The sequence below is a fragment of the Equus caballus genome, chromosome 2 (assembly GCF_041296265.1).
Source record: "Equus caballus isolate H_3958 breed thoroughbred chromosome 2, TB-T2T, whole genome shotgun sequence".
Classification (NCBI taxonomy): domain Eukaryota; kingdom Metazoa; phylum Chordata; class Mammalia; order Perissodactyla; family Equidae; genus Equus; species Equus caballus.
The window spans coordinates 43,036,706-43,050,058 of record NC_091685.1 but is presented as its reverse complement, the minus strand read 5'-3'; the positions used below and the strand labels follow the sequence as shown (position 1 = coordinate 43,050,058).

Below are 13,353 nucleotides of genomic sequence, written 5' to 3'. Positions count from 1 at the left end.
TATGTTGAGGTAATTTCCTTCTATCCCCATTTTGTTAAGAGTTTTTATCATATATGGCTGTTGGATCTCGTCAAGTACTTTCTCTGCATCTATTGAGATGATCATATGGATTTTATTCCTCAATTTGTTGATGTGGTGTATCACGTTGATTGATTTGCGGGTGTTGAACCATCCCTGTGTCCCTGGTATAAATCCCACTTGACCATGATGTATGATCTTTTTGATGTATTGTTGTATTCGAGTTGCCAATATTTTTGTTGAGGATTTTTCCATCTATGTTCATCAGCAATACTGGCCTGTAGTTTTCCTTTTTTGTGTTGTCCTTCTCAGGCTTTGGTATCAGAGTGATGTTGGCCTCATAGAATGTGTTAGGAAGCATTCCATCTTCCCTAATTTTTTGGAATAGCTTGAGAAGGCTAGGTATTAAGTCCTCTCTGAAAGTTTGGTAGAATTCCCCAGGGAAGCCATCTGGTCCTGGGCTTTTTTTCTTGGGGATGCTTTTGATTACTCTTTCAATCTCTTTACTTGTGATTGGTCTATTCAGATTCTCTATTTCTTCTTGATTCAGCTTTGGGAGGTTGTAAGAGTCTAAGAATTTATCCATTTCCTCCACATTGTCCATTTTGTTAGCATATAGTTTTCCATAATATTCTCTTCTGTGGTATGTGTTGTTATTTCTCCTCTTTCATTTCTAATTTTATTTATCTGAGCTTTCTCTCTTTTTTCTTTGTAAGTCTGGCTAGGGATTTGTCAATTTTATTTATTTTCTCAGAAAACTAGCTCTTTGTTTCATTGATCCTTTCTACTGCCTTTTTTGTTTCAATAGTATTTATTTCTGCTCTGATTTTTATTATTTCTCTCCTTCTCCTGACTTTGGGCTTTGTTTGTTCTTCTTTTTCTAATTCAGTTAGGTGTAGTTTGAGATTGCTTATTTGGGATTTGTCTTGTTTGTTAAGCTGAGCCTGTATTGCAATGAATTTCCCTCTTAATACAGCTTTTGCTGCATCCCATATGAATTGGTATGGTGTGTTTTCATTTTCATTTGTCTCCAGATATTTTTTGATTTTTCCTTTAATTTCTTCTGTGCTCCATTTCTTGTTCAATAGCATGTTGTTTAGTCTCCACATCTTTGTCCCTTTTTCAGCTTTTTTCTTGTAATTAATTCCTAGCTTTATAGTGTTGTGATCGGAAAAGATGCTTGTTGTTATTTCAATCTTCTTCAATTTATCGAGGCTTGCCTTGTTTCCCAACATGTGGTCTATCCTTGAGAATGTTGCAGGTGCACTTGAGAAGAATGTGTATTGTGCTGTTTTTGGATGGAGTGTTCTATATATGTCTATTAAGTCCAATTAGTCTACCTTTTCATTTAATTCTACTGTTTCCTTGTTGATTTTCTGTCTGGATGATCTATCTATTGATGTGAGTGGGGTGTTGAGGTCCCCTACTATTATTGTGTTATTATTAAAATCTTCTTTTAGATTTGTTAATAGTTGGTTTATGTACTTTGGTGCTCCTTTGTTGGGTGCATAGATATTTACAAGTCTTATTTCTTCTTGATGGAATGTCTCTTTGATCATCATATACTGCCCCTCTTTGTCTCTCTCTACCTGTCTTATCTTGAAGTCTACTTTGTCTGATGTAAGTATTGAAACACCTGCTTTCTTTTGTTTGCCATTAGCTTGGAGTATCGTCTTCCATCCCTTCCCTCTGAGCGTGTGTTTGTTGTTGGAGCTGAGATGTGTTTCCTGGAGGCAGCATATTGTTGGATCTTGTTCTTTAATCCATCTCGGCTCTCTGTGTCTTTTTATTGGAGAATTCAACCCATTTACGTTTAGGGTGATTATTGATATGTGAGGGCTTAATGCTGCCATTTTATCACTCAGTTTCCTTTGTTTCTCAAACTGTGTATTTTGGTCTACCAGTTGAGTTATGTAGTTTTTATGTTATGTTTCTTTGTTTTCTCCTTATTTATTATTTGTGTCTCTGTTCTGCTTTTTTGTTTAGTGGTTACTATGAGGTTTGTATTCAAAATCTCATGGATAAGATAGTCCCTTTTCTGATGGCCTCTAATTTCCTTAGACTAAACTGATTCAGTCCCTTTCCTCTTCCCCTCCTAAGTTGTTTTTCTCACATCTTATTCCATCTTGTGTTATGAGTTTGTGGTTAAAATGACAAGATCATCTTTGTTTTTGGTGTTTCCTTCCCTTTGTCTTTAATGCTATACTTGAGTATTTGCTATCCTGCTCTGATTCTGTCTACCTATTTATCTCCTTACTCCATGCTTTGTAACCCCTTTCTCCCTCTTTTTTTTTTTTTTTTAGGTATCAGGGCCTTCTTGAGAATTTCTTGTAGGGGTGCATCTCGTGGCTACGAACTCCCTTAGCTTATGCTTGTCTGGTAAAGTTTTTATTTCTCCATCATATCTGAAGGATATTTTCGCTGGATAGAGTATTCTTGGCTGAAAGTTTTTGTCCTTCAAAGATTTGAAGGTCATTCCTGTCTCTCCTAGCCTGTAAGGTTTCTGCAGAGAAATCCACTGAAAGCCTGATAGGGGTTCCTTTGTAGGTTATTTTCTTCTGCCTTGCTGCCCTTAGTATTCCTTCTTTGTCATTCAGTTTTGCCAGTTTCACTACTATATGCCTTGCACTAGGTCTTTTTACATTGACATATTTAGGAGATCTGATAACCTCTTCCACATGGATTTCCATCTCCTTCCATAGGTTTGGGAAGTTCTCTGCTGTTATTTTTTTGAACAAGCTTTCTGCTCCATTCTCCTTCTCTTCTCCTTCTGCAGTACCTATAATTCTTATGTTGCATTTCCTAATTGAGTCGGATATTTCTTGGAGACTTTCTTCATTTCTTTTTAGTCTTAGTTCTATCTCCTCCTCTATCTGGAGCATTTCAACATGTCTATCTTCGATTGTGCTGATATGCTCCTCTATGATGTCTGCTCGAGCATTCAGGGAATCCATATCTTGTTTTATTTCTTCCATTGTGTCTTTCATCTCTAATATTTCTGATTGATTCTTATTTTTTCAATCTCTTGTGAAGTAGCTCCTGAACTCATTCAATTGTTTCTCTACATTCTCTTTTAACTCATTGAGTTTTTTGATGATAGCTATTTTGAATTGTTTGTCATTTACATTACATATTTCTGTGTCCTCAGGACTGAGTTCTGGGTACTTGTCATTTTCTCTCTGGTCTGGAAATGTCATGTAATGTTTGATACTGCTGTGGGGAGTGGCTCTGTTTTTTGCATCCTGATGTTATTTGGCTGCAGTTACCGCCTATTGCCACTGGGTGGGGGTCAAGAGCTGCATATTCTGAGCCCTCTGCCTTCAGCTGAGATCCCAGGTGCTGGAGCTACTGGGTGTGTTGGGGGGAGGGATGCTTTCTCCTGCGTGCTCTCAGGGTTTTCTAGTTCTGCCCTCGCTCTCTGCTCTCCTGGGGTGTTGGCTTGATAAGGTCAACCCCTGCCCCTCTAGGCTGCAAGGGCCCACCGGGGATCCTTGATGTTCCCACAAATGAATGTTTCCCTCCCAAATTCCTTCCCTCACGGATCCTCCCGCGGTCCCAGATTGCAGTCTTTAGGGGAGGGAGCAAAATTTTCTCTTACCCCGTTCCACCTCTTCTGAGGGGCCCCAGCCTCTCTGCCCTCTGTTATAATATGGCTGCATGGGTCCCTCCAATGTTTTTTGTGTTGTGTTTGGATGTCCTCTGTTGGAGTATGAATGTCCTTTTCGTTGTATGTTGGAGGGGAGAGATTATTGGGGAAGCTCACTCCACCATGATGCTGACATCACTCCAAATATTTTTTAATTTTGATGTTCAATTTATTGACTTTTTTCTTTTATAGGTTGTACTCTTGTGTCCTTTTTAAGAAATCTTTGTCAAACCAGAAGTCACTAAGATAGTCTTCTGTTTTCTCTTGGAAGTTTTATAGGTTTAGTTTTTATAGCTAGTTCTGTGACCCATTTTTAGTTAATTTTTATATATAGTGTAAGATGAGGGTTGATGTACTTTCTTTGCATATGGATATCCAATTGTTCCTGCCCCATTGTGTGGAAAAGATTAATCTTTGCCCCACTGAATTACCTCGGCACCTTCGTTGAAAATAAATAGGCATATATGTTTGGGTCTGTTTGTAGACTCTCTTTTCTGTTCTCTTTATGACTAGCTTTAGGGTAACACCACAATCCTTTGAGTACTGTAGCTTTCAAGAAAGTCTTGCAATCTGGTGGGTTAGGTGTTCCAGCTTTATTCTTCTTTTCAAAATAGTTTTAGATATTGTAGGTCCTTTGTGCACACAAATTGTAGAATCAGTTTTTTAGCTTCTACGAAACAGCCCGCTGGGGTTTTGGTTGACTTTGTGTTGAATCTGCAGCCCATGTGGAAGGAGTCACCCTGCTGACAGTATTGAGTCTTCTGGCCCATGAGTGTGATATATTTCTCTCTTTATGTAGCTCTTTAATTTTTCTCAGCAATGTTTTACAGTTTTCAATGTATAGGTCTTACACATATTTTGCAAAATTTATCCCTAAGGATTTCATATTTTTTGATGCTGCTATAAATGGCAATTTCCAATTGTTTGTCGCTAGCCTATAAAAATCAAATAGAATTTTGTATTTTGGAATTGTATTGTGCAATCTTGCTAAACTCATTCTTAGTTTTAGTAAATCTTGTAGATTCTTTTGGACGTTTCTACATAGACAATCTTGTTGTCTCGCAAATATAGTTTTACTCCCTCCTTTATGATCTGTATGCCTTGATTTATTTGTCTTGCCTTATTGGACTGCCTGGGCCTCCCAGTGCTGTGCTGAACAAACATTCTTGCCTTGCTCTCAGTCTTGGGGGAAAGCAGCTACAATTTCACCGTTAAGTAGGACGTTAAATGTAGTTTTTCTCAAATGCCCTTTATCAATAAGATTGAGGAAGTTCCTTTCTACAGTTTTTTCTGCATCTTTTTCTGAGATGCTTTTTCTGCATCTACTGAGATAATCATATAGTTTTTCCCCTTTTTTTGTTAATATGGTGAATTACATTAATTAACTTTGAGATGTTAAGTTAACCTTGTACTTGGTCATACTGTATTATCCTTTTTATGTATTACTGGATTCTATGTCCTAATATTTCATTAAGGATTATTGCACCTATTAGAAGAAATATGGATCTATTGTTTTCTTGTATTGTCTTTGTCTGGTTTTGGTATTCGGGTAATGCTAGCCTTAAAAAATGAATTGAGAACTGTTCCCTCTTCGTCTGTTTTCTTGAAGAGTTTATATTAAATTGATATTGTATCTTCCTTATATGTTGGTAGAATTCACCAGTGAAGTTATCTGGGCCTGAAGTTTTCTTTGAAGGCAGGTTTTTAACAACAAATGTAGGTAACTCAGGTGATCTGTTACTTGTTGAGTGATCTTCACTAATTTGTATCTTTCAAGGAGTTTGTCCGTTTCATCTAAGTTGTCAAATTTATTGGCATATTTATATATTCCCTTATCCTTTTAATGTCTTATAATTTATAGAATTTATAAGAATTTATGGAGTAATCTTCTTACTGATATTAATAATCTTTTTCTGATCATTCTGGCTGCATGTTTGCAAATTTTATTAACTTTTCAAAGAAGCAACTTTTGATTTTGTTGGGGCTTTTTCCTTTTTTTAATTTTATCAACTCTAATCTTTGTTATTTCCTTTCTTCTCTTTGCTTTCCTTTGTTCTTTTTCTAATTTCTTAAGGTGGAAGCTTAGACCATTAATTGGAGACCATTTTCTTCCCTCCTAATGTAAGCATTCGATGCTTTTGAGTTTCCCGTTAAGCATTGCTTCAGCTGCATCCCTCAGAGTTTGATATGAGGTTATTTTCATTCAGTCCAAAAGACTTTCTAATTTCCCTGTTTTCTTCTTTGACCATGTGTTATTAGAAACATATTAATTTCCTAATATTTGGGGATTTTTTTTCAGATATTTTATTGGTTTCTAAGTTAATTGAAGTCAGAGAACATCCTTTGTATTTTTTTTAATTTGCTGAGACTTGTTTAATGCTCTGGAATTTGTCTATTTGATGTTTCATGTGTGCTCACAAAGCATGTGTGTGTGCAGCTGTTGAGCGGTGTCTTCTGTAATGTAAGTTAGATCAAGTTGGCTGATAATGTTGATCCAGCCTTCTACATACTAACTGATTTTCTGTCTACTTGTTTTATCAGTCATTAAGACAGGGCTGTTAAAATGTCCAACTAAAACTGTGAATTTGTCTGTTTTTTTGCAGTCTAGTCAGTTTTTGTTTCATGTATTTTGAAGCTCTTTTATTTAGATGCACACACATTTAAGATTATGTCCTTGTGATGAATCAACCCCTTTGTTATGAAATGTACCTTGCTTTGAAATCTACTTTGATATCAGCTTTATTTTGATTAGTGTTTACATGGCATTTTTTTCCATCTTTTTATTTTTAACTTATATGTGTTTATATTTAAAGCTGATTTCTCGTAACCACGTATAGCTTGATATTGCTTTTTTATCCATATAACTATCTGCCTTTTAACTGGAGTACTTAGACCATTTACGTTTAATCTGATTATTGATATGGTCAGGTTTAAGTTGAATCTTCTGTCTTGCTACTTGCTTTATGTTTGTGTTATCTGCTCTTTCTCTTTTTTTCCTCCCCTCCTCCTTTTGGGTTAATTGCGTATTTTAACAGTTCTATTTTCTCTCCATTATTGGCTTCTCAGCTATACCTTTTTTTTTTTTTTTTGTCATTGCTCTAAGATTAACAAATGCATCTTTTACTTTCATGGTTTACCTTCAAATATTATACCTCTTATATCACTTTATGTCTAAGAACCTTAAAACAGAGTATTTCATTTCACCCTCTTCTGTGCTATTTTCGTCATACATTTTACTTCTATGTATATTGTAAACCCCAGAATAAAGTTGTTATTATTTTGCCTAAAACAGTCAATTACCTTTTAAAGAGATTTTTTTTAAGGAGGAGAAATTTCCTTTATGTTTACCCATATACTTACTTGTTTAAAATATCAGGTACTTTTTTTTTTTTAATCATTCCAAAGTCAATAAGGAGGATCTAGACGGGTCAGATGCGAGACAAGAAAAGAATAGACCATAAGGTCTATAGCAGCCATCAAGGGCTGGGCCTTCAAGTAGGGGCATGACTTCTCTGCTGTAACAGGAGGAGGGTGAGGAGAGAGTGCAGATGCGAGTAAGTCTATCTTTGGTATCAGGAGAGTGAATTTCCTTTCTAATGGCTTCTGCTTTTTTCTTATAAAATGGGTGAGAGTGAGAGAGAAAATAGAGAAATCAAAAATAGTCATTGCTGAGGGGAGACTAGTGTGCTGATCTGGGCACTGTAGCAGGATGATCAGGCTTTTTGATGGTCCTTTGTTGAGGATGAGTTACTGTAGAACCAATGTACCATGTTATGTGTGACTTTCTCCGTGTCTTTAGCTGCTTGGGTTTGATAAGAACAGAATTGATTATTGGCTTTATCAGAGTTGATATTTTGATCGTGATGAAAAGTCAGAGGGTGAAAGAAGTCTAAGGTAGTGCAAAGAGTGTTAATCGAGTGATGGACTTTGGGCTCTAAGCTGAATGGCTAGGGCACTGTTCCACACTTGTGGCTGGAACAATTGAATAAGCAAACGAGAAGGTGAGGCTGAGATGTTGGTGACTTTGGAGATGGAGTAGTTCTGGGTGATGATAAGGAACAGGGTCTGGCCTTGAGAATGAACGGCTCAGGAAGAGTGAGAAGGAGCTCTCGGGCAGACCAAAGAGGTGGAAGGGTCTGGTTACTAACCTGGGGTGATGGCTGGGCTGGGTGGCCATGACAACTGTCAGCCAGTTGCCAAAGCCTTTGGAGAATAAGGGCAAGTTTGGCAAATCAGCCCCCAACAGGTATTTTCTAAATTGTTACTGTTGTTGATTTTTGATAGGAAGCAGTGACAGCAGTATATACTTTGCTACGAGTGATTTTTCTTCTGAAATCACCCCAAATGGGCAGCAATCTCAGGATTGCTCTCAGAGAAAAGAAACACTTCCCGCTGTAGCTGAAGAGTCCATCTGGAGAATGATAGAGCGAACCCCTGAGTGCGTTCTGATGACATACCAGGTACCGGAAAGGTAGGCGAGCGCCTTAGGAGACCCACTTTTATCTGAGCTTTTTCATGGTTTCTTAAGAATGATTTCTAAATGTTTTTATACATACCCTTAGAGACATGTATTTTCAGATTCATTCATTTGAAGTCAAACAGTGAATGACTTCTGAAGGCACTGGTTATGGTGGTAGTGCCACACAAGCTCAGATCCAGACTAAAGAAACCTTACGCATCACGAGACCAAAAAACAAGGAAAGCAGGGCTTTCAAGATGGCACACGAGTAAAAGAACTTTTCTTATTAGGCTCTGGATTTTTTTCCCATTCTAAAAGAGTGGAAGAACTAAGGGAAATCTGTTTCTTCTGTGTATCTCGTTAAAACACTCTACAGATGTTTTCCACTAAGAAAAAGAGGTCTCGCTTTACCAACTTGACAAAGAAATGACTCAGTTATTTTTTAATGCGTACGTCATATATTAACACGAGATATAAAGTATATTACAAACCAAAAAGAAGTGCTATTCTTAGATGACATAGTAAGAACCCTGTGCCTTATTCAGGACCATTAAGGTTTTATTTGTTTGTTTGTTTTCAGGGTTAAAGAAATTGTACTGAAAGAAGACCTAGCAAAGCTAGAAAGCATGAGGCGACAGCAGCCGCAGTTTTCTCACGGACAGAGGGAGGAGCTGGCCCAGGTGCATTCCTGGGTTCAGAGCCAGACTGTCCCTCAAGACATAGACATCCGGGTAGGCACAGTCATAACAGCTGTCACCTGACAGATGTCATACCAGGTAGTGTGGTAGGCACTCAGTATACGTTGCATCATCCCACTGAAACTTTAATGCTCACAGTTACTTCTGGGGTAGGTGTGATTGTCCCTGCTTTACCAATAAACAGACAACACAGTAAGGTGTACAGATAGGAAGTAGTTTGTATAAGGTTACACAGTTCATCAGATTTTGAATACAGGTGTTTTGACTCCAAGTGTTTTCTTTTTTTCCACCAGTTGGAACGGTTATGGGGCAATAAGGAGTAAAGAGGCCTCCTTTGATCCATGATTGACTGGAAAGGAGAGGCTAAGAGATTCGAATTTCAGATATGCATGGGTATTTGAGAAGAGTTAAAACTCAAAATGTAAGATTCACACCAGGGATAGTGTTCATACTTGGAGCCCAAGAGGCGTTCTTGATGTTGTGAGATCTTCTCGATGAGATCATATGTGAACACCCTGAACACTGCAGCTTTGATTTACCGCTGGTCCCAGTGGGTGGCTCTGTACCGATGGTTCTGACAGTTGTACTAGTAATGAGGTCTGTATTCCCACAAGATGTGGGAGGTGATGTGTGAAGTTAAAAATTACAACAAGAGAACAAATTTAGGTATTTAAAAAAGTGTGATATTAAGACTTATGGAGTAAACAAGTCATTAGAATCCTCCCTACCCCTGTTTTTAAAGAAAAGAATAAATGCCTGACACTTACCAACAGTTAGATGTGGTCTCTCCAAAAAGCAGGAGCTGGGCTGGTTACTTAAGTGTCTTCATTTTTAAAATACTGTTTTTCTGATTTTTGAGTACAAGATTATATGAAGAATGAACCCCAAAACAGTTTAAACAAAAGTATTTGAACAGTTGTTGTCATTTACCTTCTGATAATAAGGAATGAACTAATAATGGATATTCTTAGACATCAGTAAGTTGGGTAAAAAGACACAGATTGCTGGGCCAGCATTTTATTGATCTTGAAACTTTTCGGATGACATTACATCAAATAACCTACCTCCTCTTGTCCTTTTTTGAAGGGCTGTGTCACTTGCACAAACAAGGGGTCACTTGGTGATGCTACAGAATCCTGTGGTCAGGATGCGTCAGAAGACACCAGTTGAGTGACTATGGAGATGGACCTGCAGATGCTTTCCAGGGCCTGCTGGACAGCTAGACTTCTTTGTATATTTCTTTAAACCCCTGACTTTTAAGCGACCATGAAGTTGTCATTGAATGTTAAGGTTTTTCCTTCTTGACTTTTTAATAGACCTCGTTTTTTTGAAGCATATGTCGTATATAAAATCTGCTTCTCTCTTTGTCCACGGTATATTAAAACTGTCATTTAGGCTCTTCTTCTAGTTTAACTGTCTTTTAAAGAGATCAGATGGCCTCTAAAGAGGTATGTGTGTACAGCAAAATGAATTATCACCCAAAATAAATTATATTTAGAAATGTTTGTGAGGAGCCCCAAACCTTAGCCTCCTTTACTATGTTCTGTTGTAGCATAAATCATTTTGCCCGGTAAAGTACCTGAGGAAATCCCACCCACAGGCCATACACTTTTCCTAGTGATTCCATAACTTAGTACTTTCATCTGGTCTTTGCACAGCTGGATGCTGCCCCTCCTTGCTTAAGATCAGACAGTCCAGGTTTCTCACAACACAAGTCACTTTCATATTTACCAATATTAAAATATATTGCCCTTTGGTATACTGGACGCACCTGGTTCTTAGGGTTGAATATGGACCTTCATTATTGTAGATGCCTTTCCCTTTGATTTTCCACCTTCCACTGAAACTCTGAAAGTCTTACCTTAAAAGTCAGTCACCTTGCAATGGGCTCATCCCTTGGACAGTTTAAATGAGCGTTTGCATGTGTAATATTAAAACAAAAGACCATCTAACTCAACCAGCGGTATTTCCCTTTTTAATGTTTTTGTTTTTAAAATAATGATTATAAAAGTTTCAAAAGTCATGTAAAAATTAATATTGTTCTTATATCCATATATGTTTAAATGTTGTCTTGCCAAAACTAGCATTTAACTTTTTCTTTCCAACCAATTTACATGAAAGAGGCCTCTTCGTCCCTGCCAGAGGGCTGACGGGCACGGCCTCTGTCTGCCCCTGAGCAGGGTGAGTGGTGAGGGCTGCGCAGTGAGAAGAGGGTCCTGGGAGCTCTGCAGCCCTAGCCCAGGGGCAGGGTCTGCCCAGGTCACTGCTTCCAACAAGAGTGAGGAGGTGTTTACTTGAGAAGTCAGCTCCCCTTTCTGTAGAGAAGATTCCTTCTCAAACTGGGAACGACAGACACGGTTCACACTCATGCAGATCAGAAAAAGGAATGGAAGAAAAGGAAGGTTACAGTAACCTTTTATCTTTTATATGACATGCAACAAACTAACTTATTTTTATTTTGTTGTTGTTTTTTTGTTTTGTTTTAGGAAACACTTCCTCCTTGCAAGTTTTATAGCTTTTTATAAAAATGCGTTCTGATAATAATTAAGAGAATCGACATTCTTATCCATGATGACTGTGGGCCCCTGACTCTCAATCCCTGTAGCTTAGATTTCCTTTCTGAAGTAGCAGTTTCCTGGAAAGTGATTCTCTCTGAAGAACCATTTTCTCTCTGAACCATTTTCAGATGCTGCCTATGACGTTTCTTGGAATTTTCTAATACTAAGCAGTTCCAGGCACATGTTCCTGTTTTGTGAATGGAGAACTCTCATATTCTCCTCCATCTTGACTGTTCAGTGATTTCTGATGCTTTTCTTGTGTTGGTCAAGTCATGTGGTATTTTTGCCCTTGATGAAAAATCAGATTTTAAAGAACTAACCAGCCTGGATATTGTCCATCAGTGTAATCACTGTGACTATCTGTAGTGATCAAGTTTTTAATTTCTGTAAATCAGAAATGACATACAGCTATCAAAGGGTCATTCTGCATTCCCGTTGGCATATTTTAAGCCTCATATTCTCCAATAATGTTTCTTTTCCATTCTTTCTGGATATTTGTCTTTTCTAAATTTGTTTGTTTCTTTGCCTTAGTACACATCTTATGGAGTGTATGTTATACTAGGCTTGATTTGAAACTGGTGCTTGTTGTAGGCAGGCCTGTAAAGCTGTTTATGACTCTCATGTGTTGGTAAGTAGATCGTTGGTGTGTTTGGAGGTTGGACGCAATGCTCCTGCTGCTGACAGTGACCAGAGGAAGTCAGCAGTGACGCGGCCGCCCCCACGGGGCCCCACCTGATTGTAAACTTCGCTGTTCGAGTTTATTAACTTTTTGTATTAATGACGATAGAAATTGATAATAAAAATGTATATTATTGGCTTCAGTGTTTACATAAATGTTACCCAAAGGCTGTATTTTCTGGGATATGAGGTTAGGATTTATGAAAAACAAAAGCTATATGAATTGAATCATTTTGCAATTAAGTGAAACTTCGTTATAATTCACAAGGTAAATTTAATCCAAATTGAAATTTTGTTTCAACTGAATTTATAATTGTGCGAATTTACTTGTTTTTAATGGTTATTAATATTTTAATCGGGTGTCTTTTTTAAGGAAAAACAATAAATAAACTGTATATGTAAAACTTGACAAATTTGCCTGCATTGTGTCGACAAACCTTTGCTCTGAATACGTGTTTTCTATCATCTAGACATGTTTGTTAGGATATATTGAAAGGTGCTCAGATTATTACTGGTTTTCTCAGTGGCACCTTGTGTTGCCTTGTCAAATGTGCCCAAGCTCCTCCTGTGTGGAAGATACTGGCATTTTCAAATTCATCATCTTATACTGAATCCTCACTCCAGCACTTTGTGAAGAATTTATTGGGTCCTGAACATATGTACATATTTTCAGTACTAATTTTAATGCCTAATTTGTAAAATTCAGTTATCAAAATTACTCTTTCTGATTCTGTAGAGTGAAGCTGTGTTTCACAAAGTCTGTGTAACTGGCAGCAACAAAGTCTCAAAATTAAATATGGAACAAGATCCTGAAGCCAACAGGGCTTTTACAATGTTACACCTTTCAAACAGTTTGCATCTTTCTATAACAAAACAACAATAACAATACCAAGAAGAAAAAGAAGCTACATGTTTATTGATGGACACAACCCTAGTGCCCCCAAGTTGCTTCATTTAGCGCTCTCGAGAACCCGGGCAGCCAGCATCGCTGTTCTCCTTGTTGTGCAGAGAAGGACGCTGAGGTGGAGGGAGGACTCAGATATGTGCGGTGGGAGCAGGGGTTGGAACGTAACTGACTCGAGAGCCCCGTCTGTGAGAATACTTGGCTACATCGCTAAAACAAGGAAGGGATGTTAGAATTAGACTGCAGCGGCGTTCCACCTTAACCTTCTGGTGTAGGTTCAGGGTGGGGACGTTCTGTGTTAGAGGACTAGTATTGGTTTAATTTCAACAGTGAGAGGTATACGCCACAGTGTTGCCACAGCTGTACTTAGTGTCCGCGTTTCTGAGGTTACG

General features: G+C 37.9%; 1 protein-coding gene across 29 annotated transcripts in view; it reads left to right on the top strand.

Moving 5' to 3' along the window:
* Nucleotides 1–12,196, top strand: part of PER3 (period circadian regulator 3) — a 59,251-nt gene extending 47,055 nt beyond the window's left edge. For 24 of the 29 annotated variants that reach the window (XM_070261060.1, XM_070261059.1, XM_070261061.1 and 21 more), the window contains 3 exons: nucleotides 7,949–8,135; nucleotides 8,704–8,854; nucleotides 9,908–12,196. In XM_070261060.1, coding sequence (XP_070117161.1) covers nucleotides 7,949–8,135; nucleotides 8,704–8,854; nucleotides 9,908–9,991 — 422 coding nt within the window. In that variant the 3' untranslated portion in view covers nucleotides 9,992–12,196. Of the gene's footprint in view, nucleotides 1–7,948; nucleotides 8,136–8,703; nucleotides 8,900–9,907 lie in introns of all 29 variants that reach the window. The other 5 variants (XM_070261055.1, XM_070261056.1, XM_070261053.1 and 2 more) reach the window with 2 other exon arrangements.
* The last annotated feature ends 1,157 nt before the right edge of the window (nucleotides 12,197–13,353 follow it).